Here is a 25,651-nt window from a genome sequence, read left to right as displayed (position 1 = left end):
TGCATAGATTAGAGGGATTAGTGGGTTGAATATATGGGGGTAGGGCCTGGGTGGGATTGTGGTCGGTGCAGACTCGATGGGCCGAATGGCCTCTTTCTGTACTGTAGGGTTTCTATGATTTCTATGATTTCACAGTGAGAAATGGACACAGACACAGTGAGAAATAGACACACACACAGTGAGAAATGGACACACAGTGAGAAATGGACACACACACACAGTGAGAAATGGACACACACACAGTGAGAAATGGACACACCCACAGTGAGAAATGGACAGAGTGAGAAATGGACACACACACAGTGAGAAATGGACAGAGTGAGAAATGGACACACACACAATGAGAAATGGACACACACACATAGTGAGAAATGGACACACACAGAGTGAAAAATGGACACACACACAGAGTGAGAAATGGACACACACACAGAGTGAGAAATGCACACACAGAGTGAAAAATGGACACACACAATGAGAAATGGACTGAGTGAGAAATGGACACACACACAGAGTGAGAAATGGACACACACACAGAGTGAGAAATGGACACACACACAGAGTGAGAAAAGGACACACACACTGAGAAATGGACACACACACAGTGAGAAATGGACACACACAGACTGAGAAATGGACACACACAAACTGAGAAATGGACACACACAGACTGAGAAATGGACACACACAGACTGAGAAATGGACACACACAGACTGTGAAATGGACACACACAGAGTGAGAAATGGACACACACACAGAGTGAGAAATGGACACACACACAGAGTGAGAAATGGACACACACACAGAGTGAGAAATGGACACACACACAGAGTGAGAAAAGGACACACACACTGAGAAATGGACACACACACAGTGAGAAATGGACACACACACAGTGACAAATGGACACACACAGTGAGAAATGGACAGACACACAGAGTGAGAAAGGGACACACACACAGAGTGAGAAATGGACACACACACACAGTGAGAAATGGACACACACACAGTGAGAAATGGACACACACAGTGAGAAATGGACAGACACACAGAGTGAGAAAGGGACACACACACAGTGAGAAATGGACACACACAGTGAGAAATGGACAGACACACAGAGTGAGAAAGGGACACACACACAGAGTGAGAAATGGACACACACACACAGTGAGAAATGGACACACACACACAGTGAGAAATGGACACACACACAGTGAGAAATGGACACACACTCAGTGAGAAATGGACAGACACACAGAGTGAGAAAGGGACACACACACAGAGTGAGAAATGGACACACACACAGTGAGAAATGGACACACACAGTGAGAAATGGACAGACACACAGAGTGAGAAAGGGACACACACACAGAGTGAGAAATGGACACACACACACAGTGAGAAATGGACACACACAGAGTGAGAAATGGACACACACAGTGAGAAATCGACACACACAGTGAGAAATGGACACACACAGAGTGAGAAATGGACACACACACAGTGAGAAATGGACACACACACAGTGAGAAATGGACACACACACAGTGAGAAATGGACACACACAGAGTGAGAAATGGACACACACACAGTGAGAAATGGACACACACACAGTGAGAAATGGACACACACACAGTGAGAAATGGACACACACACAGTGAGAAATGGACACACACACAGTGAGAAATGGACACACACAGAGTGAGAAATGGACACACACAGAGTGAGAAATGGACACACACACAGTGAGAAATGGACACACACACAGTGAGAAATGGACACACACACAGTGAGAAATGGACACACACACAGTGAGAAATGGACACACACACAGTGAGAAATGGACACACACAGTGAGAAATGGACACACACACAGTGAGAAATGGACACACACACAGTGAGAAATGGACACACACACAGTGAGAAATGGACACACACACAGTGAGAAATGGACACACACAGTGAGAAATGGACAGAGTGAGAAATGGACACACACACAGTGAGAAATGGACACACACACAGTGAGAAATGGACACACACAGAGTGAGAAATGGACACACACAGTGAGAAATGGACACACACACAGTGAGAAATGGACACACACACAGTGAGAAATGGACACACACACAGTGAGAAATGGACACACACAGAGTGAGAAATGGACACACACACAGTGGGAAATGGACACACACAGTGAGAAATGGACAGAGTGAGAAATGGACACACACACAGTGAGAAATGGACACACACAGAGTGAGAAATGGACACACACACAGTGAGAAATGGACACACACAGTGAGAAATGGACAGAGTGAGAAATGGACACACACACAGTGAAAAATGGACACACACACAGTGAGAAATGGACACACACAGAGTGAGAAATGGACACACACAGTGAGAAATGGACAGAGTGAGAAATGGACACACACATACAGTGAGAAATGGACACACAGTGAGAAATGGACACACACACAGTGAGAAATGGACACACACACAGTGAGAAATGGACACACACAGTGAGAAATGGACAGAGTGAGAAATGGACACACACATACAGTGAGAAATGGACACACAGTGAGAAATGGACAGACACACAGTGGGAAATGGACACACACACACAGTGAGAAATGGACACACACACAGTGAGAAATGGACACACACACAGTGAGAAATGGACACACACAGAGTGAGAAATGGACACACACAGAGTGAGAAATGGACACACACAGAGTGAGAAATGGACACACACAGAGTGAGAAATGGACACACACAGAGTGAGAAATGGACACGCACAGTGAGAAATGGACAGACACACAGTGAGAAATGGACAGACACACAGAGTGAGAAAGGGACACACACACAGAGTGAGAAATGGACACACACAGAGTGAGAAATGGACACACACAGTGAGAAATGGACACACACACAGTGAGAAATGGACACACACACAGTGAGAAATGGACACACACACTGAGAAATGGACACACACACAGTGAGAAATGGACACACACAGTGAGAAATGGACAGAGTGAGAAATGGACACACACACAGTGAGAAATGGACACACACACAGTGTGAAATGGACAGACACACAGAGTGAGAAATGGACACACACACAGTGAGAAATGGACACACACACAGTGAGAATTGGACACACACACAGTGAGAAATGGACACACACACTGAGAAATGGACACACACACAGTGAGAAATGGACAGAGTGAGAAATGGACACACACACAGTGAGAAATGGACACACAGTGAGAAATGGACACACAGTGGGAAATGGACACACAGTGGGAAATGGACACACACACACAGTGAGAAATGGACACACACACAGTGAGAAATGGACACACACACAGTGAGAAATGGACACACACACAGTGAGAAATGGACACACACACACTGAGAAATGGACACACAGTGAGAAATGGACAGAGTGAGAAATGGACACACACATACAGTGAGAAATGGACACACAGTGAGAAATGGACAGACACACAGTGGGAAATGGACACACACACACAGTGAGAAATGGACACACACAGTGAGAAATGGTCACACACACAGTGAGAAATGGACACACACACAGTGAGAAATGGACACACACACTGAGAAATGGACACACACACAGTGAGAAATGGACACACACACAGTGAGAAATGGACACACACACAGAGTGAGAAATGGACACACACACAGTGAGAAATGGACACACACACAGTGAGAAATGGACACAGAGTGAGAAATGGACACAGAGTGAGAAATGGACACACAGAGTGAGAAATGGACACACAGAGTGAGAAATGGACACACACAGTGAGAAATGGACACACACAGTGAGAAATGGACACACACAGTGAGAAATGGACACACACAGAGTGAGAAATGGACACACACAGAGTGAGAAATGGACACACACACACAGTGAGAAATGGACACACACAGTGAGAAATGGACACACACACAGTGAGAAATGGACACACACACAGTGAGAAATGGACACACACACAGTGAGAAATGGACACACAGAGTGAGAAATGGACACACACAGAGTGAGAAATGGACACACACAGTGAGAAATGGACACACACAGAGTGAGAAATGGACACACACAGAGTGAGAAATGGACACACACAGAGTGAGAAATGGACACACACACAGTGAGAAATGGCACACACACAGTGAGAAATGGACACACACACAGTGAGAAATGGACACACACACAGTGAGAAATGGACACACACACAGTGAGAAATGGACACACACACACAGTGAGAAATGGACACACACACAGTGAGAAATGGACACACACACAGCGGGAAATGGACACACACACAGAGTGAGAAATGAACACACACAGTGAGAAATGGACAGAGTGAGAAATGGACAGAGTGAGAAATGGACACACACACAGTGAGAAATGGACACACACAGAGTGAGAAATGGACACACACACAGTGAGAAATGGACACACACACAGTGAGAAATGGACAGAGTGAGAAATGGACGTAGTGAGAAATGGACAGAGTGAGAAATGGATGCATGCACACAGTGAGAAATGGACACACACAGTGAGAAATGGACACACAGAGTGAGAAATGGACACACACACAGTGAGCAATGGACACACACATGGTGAGAAATGGACACAGAGTGAGAAATGGACTCAAACAGAGTGAGAAATGGACACACAGTGAGAAATGGACACACACACAGTGGGAAATGGACACAGACACAGTGGGAAATGGACACACATACAGTGCGAAATGGACACACACACAGTAAGAAAAGGACAGAGTGAGACATGGACACACACAGAGTGAGAAATGGACACACACAGTGAGAAATGGACACACAGTGAGAAATGGACACACACAGTGAGAAATGGACACACACACAGTGAGAAATGGACACACACACAGTGAGAAATGGACACACAGAGTGAGAAATGGACACACACAGAGTGAGAAATGGACACACACACAGTGAGAAATGGACACACACAGAGTGAGAAATGGACACACACACAGTGAGAAATGGACACACACAGAGTGAGAAATGGACACACACACACACTGTAGTACAGTGGTTAGCACTGCTGCTTCACAGATCCAGGGACGTGGGTTCGATTCCCGGCTCGGGTCACTGTCTGTGTGGAGTTTGCACATTCTCCTCGTGTCTGCGTGGGTTTCTTCCGGGAGCTCCGGTTTCCTCCCGCAATCCAAAGATGTGCGGGTTAGGTTGATTGGCTGTGCTAAAATTGCCCCTTAGTGTCCTGGGATGCATAGATTAGAGGGATTAGTGGGTTGAATATATGGGGGTAGGGCCTGGGTGGGATTGTGGTCGGTGCAGACTCGATGGGCCGAATGGCCTCTTTCTGTACTGTAGGGTTTCTATGATTTCTATGATTTCACAGTGAGAAATGGACACAGACACAGTGAGAAATAGACACACACACAGTGAGAAATGGACACACAGTGAGAAATGGACACACACACACAGTGAGAAATGGACACACACACAGTGAGAAATGGACACACCCACAGTGAGAAATGGACAGAGTGAGAAATGGACACACACACAGTGAGAAATGGACAGAGTGAGAAATGGACACACACACAATGAGAAATGGACACACACACATAGTGAGAAATGGACACACACAGAGTGAAAAATGGACACACACACAGAGTGAGAAATGGACACACACACAGAGTGAGAAATGCACACACAGAGTGAAAAATGGACACACACAATGAGAAATGGACTGAGTGAGAAATGGACACACACACAGAGTGAGAAATGGACACACACACACAGTGAGAAATGGACACACACACACAGTGAGAAATGGACACACACACACAGTGAGAAATGGACACACACACAGAGTGAGAAATGGACACACACACACAGTGAGAAATGGACACACACACAGAGTGAGAAATGGACACACACACAGTGAGAAATGGACACACACACACAGTGAGAAATGGACACACACAGAGTGAGAAATGCACACACAGAGTGAGAAATGGACACTCACACAGTGAGAAATGGACGCACACACAAAGTGTGAAATGGACGTACACAGAGTGAGAAATGGACACACACACAGTGAGAAATGGACACACACACAGTGAGAAATGGACACACACGCAGTGTGAGAAATTGACACACACAGAGTGAGAAATGGACACACACAGAGTGAGAAATGGACACACACAGAGTGAGAAATGGTCACACACAGAGTGAGAAATGGACACACACACAGCGAGAAATGGACACACACACAGTGAGAAATGGACAGAGTGAGAAATGGACACACACACAATGAGAAATGGACACACACACATAGTGAGAAATGGACACACACAGAGTGAAAAATGGACACACACACAGTGAGAAATGGACAGAGTGAGAAATGGACACACACACAGAGTGAGAAATGGACACACACACAGAGTGAGAAACGGACACACACACAGAGTGAGAAATGGACACACACAGAGTGAGAAATGCACACACAGAGTGAAAAATGGACACTCACAGTGAGAAATGGACGCACACACAGAGTGTGAAATGGACGTACACAGAGTGAGAAATGGACACACACACAGTGAGAAATGGCACACACACAGTGAGAAATGGACACACACAGTGAGAAATGGACACACACAGTGAGAAATGGACACACACAGTGAGAAATGGACACACACAGAGTGAGAAATAGACACACACACAGTGAGAAATGGACACACACACAGTGAGAAATGGACACACACACAGTGAGAAATGGACACACACACAGTGAGAAATGGACACACACACAGTGAGAAATGGACAGAGTGAGAAATGGACACACACACAGTGAGAAATGGACACACACACAGTGAGAAATGGACACACACACAGTGAGAAATGGACACACCCAGAATGAGAAATGGACACACACACAGTGAGAAATGGACACACACACAGAGTGAGAAATGGACACACCCAGAATGAGAAATGGACACACACACAGTGAGAAATGGACACACACACAGAGTGAGAAATGGACACACACACAGTGTGAAATGGACACACCCAGAATGAGAAATGGACACACACACAGTGAGAAATGGACACACACACAGAGTGAGAAATGGACACACCCAGAATGAGAAATGGACACACACACAGTGAGAAATGGACACACACAGTGAGAAATGGACACACACACAGTGAGAAATGGACACACACAGAGTGAGAAATGGACACACAGAGTGAGAAATGGACACACACACAGTGAGAAATGGACACACACACAGTGAGAAATGGACACACAGAGTGAGAAATGGACACACACACAGTGAGAAATGGACACACAGAGTGAGAAATGGACACGCACACAGTGAGAAATGGACACACACACAGAGAGAAATGGACACACACAGTGAGAAATGGCACACACAGAGTGAGAAATGGACACACACACAGAGAGAAATGGACACACACACACAGTGAGAAATGGACACACACACAGTGAGAAATGGACACCCACAGAGTGAGAAATGGACACACACACAGTGAGAAATAGACACACACACAGAGAGAAATGGACACACACAGTGAGAAATGGCACACACAGAGTGAGAAATGGACACACACACAGTGAGAAATGGACACACACACAGTGAGAAATGGACACACACACAGAGAGAAATGGACACCCACAGAGTGAGAAATGGACACACACACAGAGAGAAATGGACACACACACAGAGTGAGAAATGGACACACACACAGTGAGAAATGGACACACACACAGAGAGAAATGGACACACACACAGAGTGAGAAATGGACACACACACAGAGTGAGAAATGGACACACACACACAGTGAGAAATGGACAGAGTGAGAATGGACACACACACTGGGGGTGATTCTCCCTTGCCGCCGTGCTTATTTTCTCATGCAGTGGGGTGAGAGAGTCTCGTGCCGGGGATCCGCGGGATTCGGAGTTGCGTTCCTGCCACACGTGCATCTCGCATGCCGGGTTTCCAGCGCCGCCAGATCCGCGCTGGAAACCAGTGGGAAGACCAGGTAAGTGATTTTAATATGTTTTAAATCTGTTTTTAATGTAATTCGTGGGTTCAGGACGGACCTCCACGGGCTCACTAACCTCTCCCACCCCGCCAGAGTGTCTCACTGCTCAAGTGGGTCTGCCTCCCGGGGGGTCCGCACTGTTGGGGGGGGAGGGGATTGTCATTGGAGGGAAGGGGGAGAGCTGGAGATCCGGGACGGGGCATGGGTCACCTTGTGGGGGTGTCTGCACTGCGGGGATTGGGGGGGATTGGCAGTGCAGGGAGAAGGGGTACTGGAGGTCAAGGCTGGCCCAGGAATGGTTGGGGGGGCCGCGATCGGGCCGTGGGGGGTTGGAGGGGCAGCACTGCGGTGGTCCTGGGCTGGCCAGTAAATATGAGGCTGACAGTTCGGGCCCTCTGCGCATGCGCAGATACCCTATGGTTTCAACCTCCCAGGCAGGAACAGGCCCTGCCCCTGAAAGCCTATGATGTTCATGCTGGTTGGCTCTGCATTGCATAGAGTGTGGGAGATTCTGGTCTGAAATGCATTTGCAATATATCACATGCAATGTCTGAGGGCATTAGCTATGAGGAGAGGTTGGAGAAACTTGGTTTGTTCTCACTGGAGCGATGGAGGTTGAGGGGAGACCTGATAGAAGTCTCCAAGATTATGAGGGGCATGGACAGAGTGGATAGTCAGAAGCTTTTTCCCAGGGTAGAAGAGTCAATTACGAGGGGGCAAAGGTTTAAGGTGCGAGGGGCGAGGTTTAAAGGAGATGTACGAGGCAAGTTTTTTTACACAGAGGGTGGTGGGTGCCTGGAACTCGCTGCCGGGGGAGGTAGTGGAAGCGGATACGGTAGTGACTTTTAAGAGGCGTCTTGACAAGTACATGAATGGGATGGAAATATAGGGATATGGTCCCCGGAACGGTTGGGGGTTTTAGTTCAGTCGGTGCAGGCTTGGAGAGCAAAAGGGCCTGTTCCTGTGCTGTAATTTTCTTTGTACTGAACTCTCACTGAAAAAACCAGCGCAAATTACTCGTTTTTCTGCAAATTCAAAACTTAGAATTTTTGGGGGGGAATTCCGCACAGAGTGGGAAATGGACACAAACACAAATACAGACTGACACACAGAAAGAAGGTGTGATAGAAACCAGAACACACATTGTGATTGGATGAATTTCTGTCTTGGTTGTCATGCAACTTGCTTCACCGTTTCATTGGTTGCTGCTTTGTTGATGGGAGATGGGATCCTGTATATAAGAGTTCCCATGGGATATTCTCTGCTCACAGTTTCCAATTGGTGAACTGCCATTAGATGCATTGGCTCTCCAATGACCAATGGGATGGCATCCTGACCCAGTTGATCATTGGCTCTCCTTACCTTGATGTCACGAATCAGCTGCTGTGTTGGTGTTTCTATGGGGACCTTGTTGTCGATGACATTCTGAATGGCAGTTGTCCAGCGCATTGCCTCATTCAGTAGTTTGGTATAAAGCCGGTAGGAATGCTTCCTGCCGTGAATCACAAAGTGCCAGTAACCTAGAGACAGCAAAGGGTCACAAATGAGAACACTCGATTCACTAGGGGGGTGGGGAGGAGTGGTGAGCAGTGCAGAGCGTGGCGGGGGCAGAGGGTAATGATAGTGTCATGGATGGGGAGGCACCAACTACAGACTATTATTGCACTACAGATACTCCGGGAGCAACATTCCTGGACATTGATACTCCGGGAGTAACATTCCTGGATACACTGATACTCCAGGAGTAACATTCCTGGACATTGATACTCTGGGAGTAACATTCTTGCATACACTGATACTTCGGGAGGAACATTCCTGGACATTGACATTCTGGGAGTAACATTCCTGGACATTGATACTCTGGGAGTAACATTCCTGGATATTGATACTCGGGAGGGACTGCTGAATCTCAGGCTATCACTGAGTGATGGCAGCAACTCCTCACTTGGCCTGTGTGAATATATTAATGAGCCAAGCTTTTACACCCTTTCCAGCACCTGTTTCTCTGAAGGATTTATCGTCCGGTTGAATGACCGAGCAAAGGCTGTTCAGTACCAAGGTTCCCAGCTTGGACGCACTGCGTTCTGCAGATTTATAATAATCCAGAGAGTTATTGTTCAGCAGGAACCAGCGTTTCTTCAGTTTCAGTGATGCAGTTTTCGTATTCGTCCTCATCTCCTTATGGAGCCAACCTGGAACAGAACGGGAGGGGTGAGCACAGAGAGACCCCCACCCACATAGAGAAACTGCATACCCCAGAGAGACCCCCACCTAGACAGAGAGCCCCACCCCACACAGAGAGAATGCATACCCCAGAGAAAGCCACACCCGGACAGAGAAACCCCACCCCACAGAGAGACCCCCACCCACACAGAAAGACCCCGCCCCACACAGAGAGACTGCATAACCCAGAGAGACACTGCCCCACAGAGAGAATGCATACCCCAAAGAGAGTCGCACCGGACAGAGAGACCCCGCCTCACACAGAGAGACCAGGGAGACCCACAGAGAGACCCCCACCCACACAGAGAGATCCCTGCTCCACACAGAGACCCTCAACAAAACAAAGGATGGCACGGTAGCACAGTGGTTAGCACTGCTGCTTCACAGCTCCAGGGACCTGGGTTCGATTCCCGACTTGGGTCACTGTCTGTGTGGGGTTTGCACATTCTCCTCGTGTCTGCGTGGGTTTCCTCCGGGTGCTCCGGTTTCCTCCCACAGTCCAAAGATGTGTGGGTTAGGTTGATTGGCCATGCTAAAAGTTCCCCCTTAGTGTCCTGAGATGTGTAGGTTAGAGGCATTAGCGGGTAAATATGTAGGGATATGGGAGTAGGGCCTGAGTGGGATTGTGGTCGGTGCAGACTCGATGGGCCGAATGGCCTCCTTCTGCACTGGAGGGTTTCTATGAATTCTATCTTCTATGAAAGAGATCAGGGAGTCCCTAACTCAGAGAGACCCCCACCCACATAGGGAGACCCCCACACAGAGAGACCCCCACCACACAGAAAGACCCCCACCCCACACACAGAAACCCCACCCCACACAGAGAGACTTCACCCCACACAGAGAGACCCCCACCCACACAGAAACCCCACCCCACACAGAGACAATTCCACCCTCACACAGACTCCCCCCTCCCTCACACTCAGTCCCCCCTCCCTCACACACACTACCCCCTCCCTCACACACACTCCCCCCTCCCTCACACTCACTCACCCCTCCCTCACACACACTCACCCCTCCCTCACACACTCACCCCTCCCTCACACACTCACCCCTCCCTCACACACTCCCCCCTCCCTCACACACACTCCCCCCTCCCTCTCACACACTCCCCCCTCCCTCTCACACACTCCCCCCTCCCTCACACACACTCCCCCCTCCATCACACACACTCCCCCCTCCCTCACACTCACTCCCCCCTCCCTCACACACACTCACCCCTCCCTCACACTCACTCCCCCCTCCCTCACACTCACTCCCCCCTCCCTCACACACACTCCCCTTCCCTCACACTCACTCCCCCCTCCCGCACACACACTCACCCCTCCCTCACACACACTCCCCCCTCCCTCACACACACCCCCCCTCCCTCACACACACTCCCCCCTCCCTTACACTCACTCCCCCCTCCCTCACACTCACTCCCCCCTCCCTCACACCGCCCCCCCCCCCTCCCCCCGCCCCTCTTCCTTCACACAGCAAACAGCAGCTTACGAGTTGGAATGGGGGAGTGTGGGGGGGAAGGGAGAGTGGGAATGGGGTAGTGTGGGGGGGAAGGGAGAGTGGGAATGGGGGAGTGTGGGGGGGAAGGGAGAGTGGGAATGGGGGAGTGTGGGGGGGAAGGGAGAGTGGGAATGGGGGAGTGTGGGGGGGAAGGGAGAGTGGGAATGGGGTAGTGTGGGGGGGAAGGGAGAGTGGGAATGGGGTAGTGGTGGGGGGGAAGGGAGAGTGGGAATGGGGTAGTGTGGGGGGGAAGGGAGAGTGGGAATGGGGGAGTGTGGGGGGGAAGGGAGAGTGGGAATGGGGGAGTGTGGGGGGGAAGGGAGAGTGGGAATGGGGGAGTGTGGGGGGAAGGGAGAGTGGGAATGGGGTAGTGTGGGGGGGAAGGGAGAGTGGGAATGGGGTAGTGGGGGGGGGGAAGGGAGTGTGGGAATGGGGGAGTGTGGGGGGGAAGGGAGAGTGGGAATGGGGGAGTGTGGGGGGGAAGGGAGAGTGGGAATGGGGTAGTGGGGGGGGGGAAGGGAGAGTGGGAATGGGGTAGTGGGGAGGGGAAGGGAGTGTGGGAATGGGGGAGTGTGGGGGGGAAGGGAGAGTGGGAATGGGGGAGTGTGGGGTGGGAAGGGAGAGTGGGAATGGGGGAGTGTGGGGGGGAAGGAGAGTGGAAATGGGGAGTGTGGGGGGGAAGGGAGAGTGGGAATGGGGGAGTGTGGGGGGGGAAGGGAGAGTGGGAATGGGGGAGTGTGGGGGGGAAGGAGAGTGGGAATGGGGGAGTGTGGGGGGGAAGGGAGAGTGGGAATGGGGGAGTGTGGGGGGGGGAAGGGAGAGTGGGAATGGGGGAGTGTGGGGGGGAAGGAGAGTGGGAATGGGGGAGTGTGGGGGGGAAGGGAGAGTGGGAATGGGGGAGTGTGGGGGGGAAGGAGAGTGGGAATGGGGGAGTGTGGGGGGGAAGGAGAGTGGGAATAGGGGAGTGTGGGGGGGAAGGGAGAGTGGGAATGGGGGAGTGTGGGGGGGAAGGAGAGTGGGAATGGGGGAGTGTGGGAGTGGGGGGTTTGGCTGAGGGGAGTTTGAAGGAAGATGGAGTACAGACTCTGGTGGGAATAACTTGATTTTTTTTTTTGGATTGTACGGCGATTTGTTCCAGTGTGGAGCACCTATAAATACTCTGAGAGGCCACGGATTCCGCTCGGCTCACCCTGCTCCAGGACTCATTACAAACTTGGTCCAAACATGAACAAAGAAGCTGAACTCAAGGGTGGGTGAGAGTGGCTGCTCTCAACATCAATGCCACGTTTTGATGGAGTGTGGCATCGATGAGCCCTGGCAAATCTGGAGTCAATGGGAATCAGGGGAAACTCTCTGCTGGTTGGAGTCACACCCGGCACAGAGGAAGATGGTTGTGGTGGTTGGAGGTCAATCATCTCAGCTCCAGGACATCTCTGCAGGAGTCCCTCAGGGTCAGTGTCCTCGACCCAACCATCCTCAGCTGCTTCATCAATCACCTTCCCTCCATCATAAGGTCAGAAGTGGGGATGTTCGCCGATGATTGCAGAATGTTCAGCACCATTCGCGGCATTTCTCAGAGGGAAAAGAAGCTATTGGATAGGCACATGGAGCACTTCGGGATGATACGGAGGAAATAGCTTGATCTGGGTTTCAGACAAAGCTCGGCACAACATCGTGGGCCGAAGGGCCTGTTCTGTGCTGTACTGTTCTATGTTCTATGTTCTATGAAAATCCGCTGTGACATTAACGGTTGCACAAGAAGCAAATCTCACCAGATCAGGAGACCTGTCCCTGTCCCAGAAACATCCACCATGTCACCCACACCTGCCTCCACAGCCTGTGGGCACTCAAACCTCCCAACACCCGTCCGCCCCCTTGGTAAGATTCACCTTCCCCTCGCTCTCAGCATCCCTGTCCCATCCCCCTCACTGATCCTCACCCACTCACCTCGAACAATGAATTCCTGTCCATCACTAATGGCATCTCCCTTGGATTTCTGAAGCAGTGATATCCAGTGATGCATCTCCTCAGGGGTCTCCGAGTTACAGTGAATCACCCGGGTTGCCAAGATAATCACAAAGGAGTTCGGTCTACAAATAAAAAATAGTTTAAAAAGGAGATGATCATCTCTTAAATTTCCCTCCTCCCCTGAAGGTGCTGACTCTCACTGGGGTACAGGGTCTCCCTCCTCCCCTGAAGGTGCTGACTCTCACTGGGGTACAGGGGCCCCCTCCTCTCCTGAAGGTGCTGACTCTCACTGGGGTACAGGGTCTCCCTCCTCTCCTGAAGGTGCTGACTCTCACTGGGCTACAGGGTCCCCCTCCTCCCCTGAAAGTGCTGACTCTCACTGGGGTACAGGGTCTCCCTCCTCTCCTGAAGGTGCTGACTCTCACTGGGTACAGATCCCCTCCTCTCCAGAAGGTGCTGACTCTCACTGGGGTACAGGGGCCCCCTCCTCTCCAGAAGGTGCCGACTCTCACTGGGGTACAGGGTACAGGGGCCCCCTCCTCTCCTGAAGGTGCTGACTCTCACTGGGGTACAGGGGCCCCCTCCTCTCCTGAAGGTGCCGACTCTCACTGGGGTACAGGGGCCCCCTCCTCTCCAGAAGGTGCCGACTCTCACTGGGGTACAGGGTACAGGGTCCCCCTCCTCTCCAGAAGGTGCTGACTCTCACTGGGGTACAGGGTACAGGGGCCCCCTCCTCTCCAGAAGGTGCCGACTCTCACTGGGGTACAGGGTCCCCCTCCTCTCCAGAAGGTGCTGACTCTCACTGGGGTACAGGGTACAGGGTCCCCCTCCTCTCCAGAAGGTGCCGACTCTCACTGGGGTACAGGGTACAGGGTCCCCCTCCTCTCCAGAAGGTGCTGACTCTCACTGGGGTACAGGGTACAGGGGCCCCCTCCTCTCCTGAAGGTGCCGAATCTCACTGAGGTACAGGATCCCCTCCTGTGCTGAAGGTGCTGTTACTCACTGGAGTATGGGAGCCCTTCCCACAACATATTAGGAGAAAGAGATTCGATAAGGTGCCTCATAAAAAGTTACCACTCGACGATAGAACCCATGGTGTTGGGTGATAGAGGATTCATAGGACTTGCAAGTATAAAGGATTCGCGAGCTAAAGCTGGGAGTGTGCAGGATTAATTAATGACCTCATTGTAAAGGCATCCCATGGTAGCAGTAATCATAATATTAAATTTCGCATTTATTTTGAGGGAGAGAACAGTTGATCAAAGGCAGATGAACTCAGGGCATGGATGGGTACCTGGGACTGGGATATTATAGCAATTACTGAAACATGGCAAAGGGAGGAACAGGACTGGCAGCTCAATGTTCCAGGGTACAGATGCTATAGGAAAGATAGAACAGGAGGTAAGAGAGGAGGGGGAGTTACGCTTTTGATTAGGGAAAGCATCACGGCCGTACTGAGAGGGGATATATCCGAGGGTTCGCCCACTGAGTCTATATGGGTAGAACTGAGAAATAAGAAGGGGGAAATCACTTTGATAGGGTTGTACTATAGGCCCCCAAATAGTCAGTGGGAAATTGAGGAGCAAATATGTAAGGAGATTATGTCAAAGACTATTTCCTCGGGTTCAAAGACTATTTCCTCGGGTGGATGGAGCTATTACAAGGGGGCATAACTATAGGGTTCATGGTGGGAGATATAGGAAGGATATCAGAGGTAGGTTCTTTACGCAGAGAGTGGTTGGGGTGTGGAATGGACTGCCTGCAGTGATAGTGGAGTCAGACACTTTAGGAACATTTAAGCGGTTATTGGATAGGCACATGGAGCACACCAGGATGATAGGGAGTGGGATAGCTTGATCTTGGTTTCAGATGAAGGTCGGCATAACATCGTGGGCCGAAGGGCCTGTTCTGTGCTGTAATGTTCTATGTTCTAGATTACAGAAAGCTCCAAGAGAAATAGGGTGGTAACAGTCGGGGATTTTAACTTTCCCAACGTTGACTGGGACAGCCATTGTATGAGAGGGTTGGATGGAGAGAAATTTGTTGAGTGTATTCAGGAGGAATTTCTCATTCAGTATGTGGATGGCCCGACTAGAGAGGGGGCAAAACTTGACCTCCTCTTGGGAAATAAGGAAGGGCAGGTGACAGAAGTGTTAGTGAGGGATCATTTTGGGACCGGTGACCATAATTCTATTAGTTTTAAGTTGGCTATGGAGAATGATAGGTCTGGCCCAAAAATTAAAATTCTAAATTGGGGCAAGGCCAATTTTGAAGGTATTATTTAATTTGATTTTATTATTGTCACATGTATTAGTATACAGACAAAGCATATCGTTCTTGCGCAGAATATTGTTCATAGAGAAGGAAAGGAGAGAGCGCAGAATGTAGTGTTACAGTCATAGCTCGGGTGCAGAGAAAGATCAACTTAATTAGACCGGACGGAATTTTCAAAAGTTAATTGGGGGAGGCTGTTGGCAGGCAAAGGGACAGCTGGTAAGCGGGACGCTTTCAAAAGTGTGTTAACCAGGGTTCAGGGTAAACACATTCCTCTTAGAGTGAAGGGCAAGGCTGGCAGAAGTAGGGAACCCTGGATGACTCGGGATATTGAGGCCCTGGTCAAGAAGAAGAAAGAGGCACGTGACATGCATAGGCAGCTGGGATCAAGTGAATCTCTTGAAGAGTATAGAGGGTGTAGGAGTAGAGTTAAGAGAGAAATCAGGAGGGCAAAAAGGGGACACGAGATTGTTTTGGCAGATAAGGCAAAGGAGAATCCAAAGAGCTTCTACAAATACATGAAGGGCGAAAGAGTAACTAGGGAGAGAGTAGGGCCTCTTAAGGATCAACAAGGTCATTTATGTGTGAATCCACAAGGGATGGGTGAGATCCTAAATGAATATTTCTCATCAGTATTTACTGTTGAGAAAGGCATGGATGTGAGGGAACTTGGGGAAATAAATAGTGATGTCTTCAGGAGTGTACATATTACAGAGAAGGAGATGCTGGAAGTCTTAAAGTGCATCAAGGTAGATAAATCCCCAGGACCTGATGAAATGTATCCCAGGACGTTGTGGGAGGTTAGGGAGGAAATTGCGGGTCCCCTAGCCGAGATATTTGAATCATCGATAGTCACGGGTGAAGCTGCCTGAAGGTTGGAGAGTGGCAAAAGTTGTGCCGTTGTTTAAGAAGGGCTACAGGGAAAAGCCTGAGAACTACAGGCCGCTGAGCCTTACATGGGTAGTGGGTAAGTTGTTAGAAGGTATTTTGAGAGATAGGATCTACAGGCATTTAGAGACACAAGGACTGATTAGGGACAGTCAGCATGGCTTTGTGAGTGTAAAATCATGTCTCACAAATTTGATTGAGTTATTTGGAGGGGTAACCAAGAAATTAGATGAGGGTAGTGCAGTTGATGTTGCCTACATGGACTTTAGCAAGGTCTTTGACAAGGTACCGCGTGGTAGGTTGTTGCATAAGGTTAAATCTCACGGGATCCAAGACTTAATGGTTTGAGTTATAAGGAGAGGCTGAGACTTTTTTCTCTGGAGTGTAGGAGGCTGAGGGGTGATCTTATAGAGGTCTATAAAATAATGATGGGCATAGATCAGCTAGATAGTCAACATCTTTTCCCAAAGTTAGAGGAGTCTAAAACTAGAGGGCATAGGTTTAAAGTGAGAGGGGAGAGACACAAAAGGGTCCAGAGGGGCAATTATTTCACACAGAGGGTGGTGAGTGCCTGGAACAAGCTGCCAGAGGTAGTAGTAGAGGTGGGTACAATTTTGTCTTTTAAAAAGCATTTAGATAGTTACATGGATAAGATGGGTGTAGAGGGATATGGGCCAAACGCGGGCAATTAGGACTAGCTTTGTGGTAAAAACTGGGCGGCATGGACAAGTTGGACCGAAGGGCCTGTTTCCATGCTGAAAACCTCTGTGACTCTCATGTTTTAAACTTAAATAAGAGCAATTATAAGGGCATGGAGACAGAACTGGGGAATTAGGAGCTACGCCAGTAGAGATGCAGTTGCAAACATTTAAGGAGATATTTCAGAACCCTCAGAAAATATAAATTCCAGCGAGAAAGACAGACTCCAAGAGAATGACTCACCATCCGTGACTAACCAAGGAAGTTAAAGATGGATGCCGGAATTTTCCAGCATCTTCAGGTCCCGCTGACAGTGCACCCCCGCTGTAGGTTTCCCGGCAGAATGGGGAGCATTCAATGGGAAATTCCATTGATAGCGGCAGGACCAAAAGATCTCACCACCGGCCAATGACGTGCCACCTCCCGTCACGAGAAAGACACCACAGGAATGCCAGAGAATTCTGCCCAGCATCAAACTGACAGAAAAAGTGGGCTGAATGTTCCTGTCCTGCCTGCTATGGGAATCGTAGCGAGCAGGGACGGTGGCGGGGGGAACCATGCAAAGGTCCGTTGAGCTTATGCAGGGTTTTCTGGTCTTGGGGCAAGGGCGGCCAGAAAATTCCGCCCAGTGTAAAATTCCACAAAGATCAGAAAACTGGGCAGAATATAACAGATCACAAAATATGACTCTAAGATTAATAAGAAGGGAAACCTTAGAGTACTAGAGAAAAATAGCTAGAAATATAAAATAGATAATAAGTTTCTCCAGGTATTTAAAAAGGAATAAAGTAAAATGAATTTTGGAATTCTACAGAACGAGAATGGGGAATTAATGATGGAAAATAAGGAAATGGTGGGTGAATTGAATGGACATTTTGCTTCTGTCTTCGCTGTCGAGGATACAAATAACATCCCAGAAATAACTGTGAAGCAGGAGGTGAAAGGCAGGGAGGAACTTAAAATAATCACAATCACCAGAGAAACTGGACTAAGAAATGATTAAATTAAAAGCTGACACAATCCCAGGTCCTGATAAGAGTTTTTCCTACAGTCTGAAAAGAAGTGATTACTGAGCTGGTAACTGCAACGGTTTTAACTTTCCTAATTTACCTCGATACTGGAACGATTCCCTCAGATTGGGACATAGTGAATGTAACTTCTCTATTCAAGAAAGGAGACAGAAAGCAGGAAACTACAGTTTAATGTCTGTCGGATGGAGATTACAGGAATCTATTATTGAGGAGGTTATAGCAGGGCACTTAGAAAATCTCAATCCAACCACAAACAGTCAACATGGTTTAGTAAAAGGGACATTGTATTTGTCTAATTTACTGGAGTTCTTTGAGGGAGAAGCAAGCAACATGGATAAAGGGGAATCTGTGGATGTGCTGTATTAATTTCCAGAAGAAATTTTACAAGGTGTAAAATTACGTAAAATTGGAGCTCATGATGGAGGAGGTAATAAATTAGCATGGATAGAGGATTGGTTAGTTAACAGCAAACGGAGAGTAGGGCGGAATGGTTTTTTTTCAGATTGGGAAGGTGTGCTGAGTTCAGTGCTACAGAGATCAATTCTGGGGCCTCAAATATTTCCATTCTGTATTGATCACTTGGATAATGGGAGAAAATGTATGGTTCCTAAATTTGCCGATGACACAAAGATAGGAGGGAAAGTAAGGAGTGAAGAGGATATAAAGAGTCTGCAAAAACATACATGTTGTTTAAGTGAATGGGCAAAAATAAGATTGATGGAATTTAATGTGTAAAAATGAGAATTTGTCCACTTTGTCAGAACAAAAAAGCAGCAAATTATTGAAATGAGATTGCAGAACTCAGTGGTAGAGAGGGATCTGGGTGTCCGAGGACATGAGTCAGGAAAAGTTAGTACTGCAGGGACAGCAAGTGATTAGCAAGGCAAATGGAATTGCTGTGGGTCTGGAATCATATGTAGGTCAGACTAGGTAAGAACGGCAGATTTCCTTCCCTAAAAGACATTGATGAAACAGATTGATGCCACGCAGTATTACCTGTCAGGGTTATCAGAAGCGCACACTGACTCGATCATTCCCACATCAACAGTGCCCTGTTCCAAAACAAAACAACAGACCAACACAGATTAATGACTGGGAACAGGTGAGTCGCTGCCACCGTTCTGCCCGTCCGATATCATTCAACCTCAAAATTCTCAATCCTGCAGCTTCTAAATCTCAGGGTGTGGATAATCTGAAGCAAGTCTCAGCTTTTCATTGCGATCAGCAAAAATCCGACCAAAAGGAGATACCTAATAGGCACTGCCATTTATTTAAAAATACTCACAAATCCACACACTCCCCATAATCCCAATGCACATTAGCCCACAGCACACGGTTAATACAGAGTAAAGCCCCCTCTACACTGTCCCCCATAAAACACTCCCAGGACAGGTACAGCACGGGGTTAGATACAGAGTAAAGCTCCCTCTACACTGTCCCCATCAAACACTCCCAAGACAGGTACAGCACGGGGTTAGATACAGAGTAAAGCCCCCTCTACACTGTCCCCCATCAAACACTCCCAGGACAGGTGCAGCACGGAGTTAGATACAGAGTAAAGCTCCCTCCACACTGTCCCCATCAAACACTCCCAGGACAGGTACAGCACGGGGTTAGATACAGAGTAAAGCCCCCTCTACACTGTCCCCCATCAAACACTCCCAGGACAGGTACAGCACGGGATTAGATACAGAGTAAAGCTCCCTCTACACTGTCCCCATCAAACACTCCCAGGACAGGTACAGCACGGGGTTAGATACAGAGTAAAGCTCCCTCTACACTGTCCCCATCAAACACTCCCAAGACAGGTACAGCACGGGGTTAGATACAGAGTAAAGCCCCCTCTACACTGTCCCCCATCAAACACTCCCAGGACAGGTACAGCACGGAGTTAGATACAGAGTAAAGCTCCCTCCACACTGTCCCCCATCAAACACTCCCAGGACAGGTACAGCACGGGGTTAGATACAGAGTAAAGCCCCCTCTACACTGTCCCCATCAAACACTCCCAAGACAGGTACAGCTCGGGGTTAGATACAGAGTAAAGCCCCCTCTGCACTGTCCCCCATCAAACACTCCCAGGACAGGTACAGCACGGGGTTAGATGGAGAGTAAAGCTCCCTCTACACTGTCCCCCATCAAACACTCCCAGGACAGGTACAGCACAAAGTTAGATACAGACTAAAGCTCCCTCTACACTGTCCCCATCAAACACTCCCAGGGCAGGTACAGCATGGGGTTAGATACAGAGTAAAGCTCCCTCTACATTGTCCCCCATCAAACACTCCCAGGACAGGTACAGCACAGGGTTAGATACAGAGTAAAGCTCCCTCTACATTGTCCCCCATCAAACACTCCCAGGACAGGTACAGCACGGAGTTAGATACAGAGTAAAGCCCCCTCTACACTGTCCCCATCAAACAGTAAGAAGTCTCACAACACCAGGTTAAAGTCCAACAGGTTTATTTGGTAGCAAATACCATAAGCTTTCGGAGCGCTGCTCCTTCGTCAGATGGAGTGGTCTCTGTTCTCCAACAGTGCACAGACACAGAAATCAAGTTACAGAATACTAATCAGAATGCAAATCTCTACAGCCAGCTAGGTCTTAAAAGGTACAGATAATGTGGTTGGAGGGAACATTAAACACAGGTTAAAGAGATGTGTATTGTCTCCAGACAGAACAGCTGGTGAGATTATGCAAGTCCAGGGGGCAAGCTGTGGGGGTTACTGATAATGTGACATAAATCCAACATCCCGGTTTCGGCCGTCCTCATGTGTGCGGAACTTGGCTATCAGTTTCTGCTCAGCGACTCTGCGCTGTCGTGTGTCGTGAAGGCCGCCTTGGAGAACGCTTACCTGAAGATCAGAGGCTGAATGCCCGTGACTGCTGAAGTGCTCCCCCACAGGAAGAGAACAGTCTTGCCTGGTGATTGTTGAGCGGTGTTCATTCATCCGTTGTCGTAGCGTCTGCATGGTTTCCCCAATGTACCATGCCTCGGGACATCCTTTCCTGCAGCGTATCAGGTAGACAACGTTGGCCGAGTTGCAAGAGCATGTACCGTGTACCTGGTAGATGGTGTTCTCACGTGAGATGATGGCATCCGTGTCGATAATCCGGCACGTCTTGCAGAGGTTGCTGTGGCAGGGTTGTGTGGTGTCATGGTCACTGTTCTCCTGAAGGCTGGGTAGTTTGCTGCGGACAATGGTCTGTTTGAGGTTGCGTGGTTGTTTGAAGGCAAGAAGTGGGGGTGTGGGGATGGCCTTGGCGAGATGTTCGTCTTCATCAATGACATGTTGAAGGCTCCGGAGGAGATGCCGTAGCTTATCCGCTCCGGGGAAGTACCGTGTCCCGTGTTTGTCTTCTGAGGAGGTCATGAGGACGGCCTAAACCGGGATGTTGGATTTATGTCACATTATCAGTAGCCCCACAGCTTGCCCCTGGTCTTGCATAATCTCACCAGCTGTTCTGTCTGGAGACAATACACATCTCTTTAACCTGTGTTTAATGTTCCCAGTAAGAAGTTTAACAACACCAGGTTAAAGTCCAACAGGTTTATTTGGTAGCAAAAGCCACACAAGCTTTCGAAGCTGCAAGCCCCTTCTTCAGGTGAGTGGGAATTTTGTGGGAATTTAATGTTCCCTCCAACCACATTATCTGTACCTTTTAAGACCTGGCTGGCTGTAGAGATTTGCATTCTAATTAGTATTCTGTAACTTGATTTCTGTGTCTGTGCACTGTTGGAGAACAGAGACCACTCCATCTGACGAAGGAGCAGCGCTCCGAAAGCTTATGGTATTTGCTACCAAATAAACCTGTTGGACTTTAACCTGGTGTTGTGAGACTTCTTACTGTGCTTACCCCAGTCCAACGCCGGCATCTCCACATCATGACTGCCATCAAACAGTCCCAGGACAGGTGCAGCACAGGGTTAGATACAGAGTTAAGCTGCTTTTCTTTCACCATCTCATTCACCATCTCATTTTATTGCTTCTTTCCAAGTTTGACTCAGTCCCAGAGTGGAGTGAGCTGACTCTTACCACTGCGTTCTTTGGATTAGCTTGTTCATCGCGCATCTCCCGTAGCTGCTGCTGTGTCGCACTGTGAACACCACTCAGTACATTAAACCAGTCACTGCCCAGAGAAAACACATGTCAATGAACACCATCTTATCAGTACTGTGTCCGCACACACTACATCCCCTCCTCCACCTCCCACTCTCATCTCTCTGTCTCCCTCCATCAAGTGTCTGTTGTACTACAGACGTCTCTGAGTGCGGAGGCTCTAGATTCAAGTCCTGATCATTACAAAAGTACAAGTGCCGCACTGTCATAAGGTCTGTACCGAGGGAGTGTCGCACTGTCAGAGGGTCAGTACTGAGGGGGTGCTGCACTGTCAGAGGGTCAGTACTGAGGGAGTGCCGCACTGTCAGAGGGTCAGTACTGAGGGAGTGCTGCACTGTCAGAGGGTCAGTACTGAGGGAGTGCTGCACTGTCAGAGGGTCAGTACTGAGGGAGTGCTGCACTGTCAGAGGGTCAGTACTGAGGGAGTGCCGCACTGTCAGAGGGTCAGTACTGAGGGAGTGCTGCATTGTCAGAGGGTCAGTACTGAGGGAGTGCTGCACTGTCAGAGGGTCAGTACTGAGGGAGTGCCGCACTGTCAGAGGGTCAGTACTGAGGGAGTGCCGCACTGTCAGAGGGTCAGTACTGAGGGAATGTCGCACTGTCAGAGGGTCAGTGCTGAGGACGTGCTGCACTGTCAGAGGGTCAGTACTGAGGGAGTGCCGCACTGTCAGAGGGTCAGTACTGAAGGTGCACTGGTTTATCTCTCACAGTTTGTGTGGAGTTGGGAGCAGCAGCAGGCTATAAACCTCCTGAATTCACATTGAGAAAACTCCAATTGGGAAATGACCAGGTGCTAAAGGCCATTCCTGAGCAATGATCATTAAAGCAGCAGGAAGTGAGAATAAGTGAGCCAGACTGAGACACGGGCTGAAGTTTCCTTCGGGGTGGAGTGCTGGAATAGTTACTCATTTCACATGTTTTGTTTCGAGTCACACAAGAATATTTTGGCAGCACCTGAGTGTGAGACACTGGTGTTGCCAAAACTGGGGTACGCCGCTGCTGTACGCCGCTGCTGTACGCCGCTGCTGTACGCCGCTGCTGTACGCCGCTGCTGTACGCCGCTGCTGTACGCCGCTGCTGTACGCCGCTGCCACAAGTGACGCTGCTAAAACCTTTCTCTTTACCAAACATTTGATCTATTTCCTATCTCATGTGATTTGATGTTGGATTTTGTTTGAAACGCTCTAGTGCTGTGCATTTGAGAGTTTCACGATGTTAACATGTGTCTGGGAGTTGAGGGATATGACAGGCAATGTGGAGACTGGGTCCTCCGTACAGTTAAAAGCGAGAAAACGTCAAGCATGAGACACAGGAGAATGACACTGGCTGAACTGGCCCTTCAGAGAGTTAGAAAAGACAAGACAGGCTGAATCATAGAATCACTGCAGTGCAGAAGGAGACCATTCGGCTCATCAAATCCACACTGACTCTACGACAGAACATCTTTCCCAGGCCCACACCCTGTCCTATTCCCATAACCCCATGCATTTAGCCCACTCACCCCCAACCTGCACATATTTGGACTGTGGGAGGAAACAGGGGCACTGGGAGGAAACCCATGCAGACATGGGGAGAACGTGCAGACTCCACACAGTGACCCGAGGCCAGAATTGAATGCAGGTCCCTGGCACTGTGAGGCAGCAGTGCTAACCACTGTGCCCACCGTGTCAACCTTCTGGGCAGTAATCATTCTATGATTCTACACCACACAGACTGCAGTGATTCACTGACACCTTTTCAAGTGCAATTAGCGGTGGGCAATAAATGTGGGTCCAGACAGCGACGCCCACATCCTGAAAATTACTGAATTATACCTGGCATCCTCCGGAGACTCTGCGACGATGTGATAGGTTCTCTCTCCCGTCACTATATCCAACGCATTCTCCTTCTCCCCATTGTCCACAATCTCTCTGAAAGAAAGAATTCATTCATAAACCACCAACTCCAGCAATAAGTGAAAAGGACAGTGACAATAGTTAAGGAAGATACAGAGGGGTACCGAGCACAAAGAACTCAGATTGGTTCACACACACATCTTTGAAGGTGACAACAAAAGTTGGTAAAAAAGAAAATGGGATCCTTGGTTTTATAAATAGAGGGAATCGAGTACACAAAGTAAGGATAAAAGCAAATTACTGCGGATGCTGGAATCTGAAACCAAAAGAGAAAATGCTGGAAAATCTCAGCAGGTCTGGCAGCATCTGTAAGGAGAGTAAAGAGCTGACGTTCCAAGTCCAGATGTCCAGCTTTGACAAAGGGTCATCCGGACTCGAAATGTCAGCTCTTTTCTCTCCCCACAGATGCTGCAAGACCTGCTGAGATTTTCCAGCATTTTCTCATTTGGACACAAAGTAAGGAATTTATCGTAAACTCTTTATAAATCTCTGGTTAGACTCCAGCGGGAGAACAGTGTCCAATCATGGCCCCCACACATTGGGAAGGATGTCCAGGCCTTGGAGAGGGGGCAGAGGGAGATTTACTAGAAAGTTCCCAGGGACGAGGGACTTCAGTTACTGTGGAGAGACTGGAGACACCGGGATTGATGAACTTGGGGCGTGGATTGGTACTTGGGACTACGATGTTGTGGCCATTACGGAGACGTGGGTAGAACAAGGACAGGAATGGTTGTTGGACGTTCCGGGGTATAGATGTTTCACTAAGTGTAGGGAAGCTGGTAAAAGAGGTGGAGGAGTGGCATTGTTAATCAAGGATAGTTTAACGGCTGCGGAAAGGCACTTCGTGGGGGATCTGCACACTGAGGTAATATGGGCTGAAGTTAGAAATAGGAAAGGAGCGGTCACGTTGCTAGGAGTTTACTATAGGCCCCCAAATAGTAATAGA

The 25,651-nt window shown here is 48.9% G+C and overlaps 1 protein-coding gene across 1 annotated transcript in view; it reads right to left on the bottom strand.

Annotated features, from left to right (window-relative positions):
* Nucleotides 1-25,651, bottom strand: part of LOC144504014 (unconventional myosin-X-like) — a 219,264-nt gene that overhangs the window by 44,234 nt on the left and 149,379 nt on the right. Inside the window, 6 exon segments of the mRNA XM_078229165.1 lie at nt 9,465-9,622; nt 10,100-10,294; nt 13,776-13,918; nt 19,685-19,740; nt 22,727-22,820; nt 24,625-24,720. Of these exon segments, the coding sequence (XP_078085291.1) occupies nt 9,465-9,622; nt 10,100-10,294; nt 13,776-13,918; nt 19,685-19,740; nt 22,727-22,820; nt 24,625-24,720 (742 nt within the window).

Source organism: Mustelus asterias, chromosome 14 (assembly GCF_964213995.1).
Source record: "Mustelus asterias chromosome 14, sMusAst1.hap1.1, whole genome shotgun sequence".
Lineage (NCBI taxonomy): Eukaryota > Metazoa > Chordata > Chondrichthyes > Carcharhiniformes > Triakidae > Mustelus > Mustelus asterias.
This window is presented reverse-complemented; position numbering and strand designations above follow the sequence as displayed.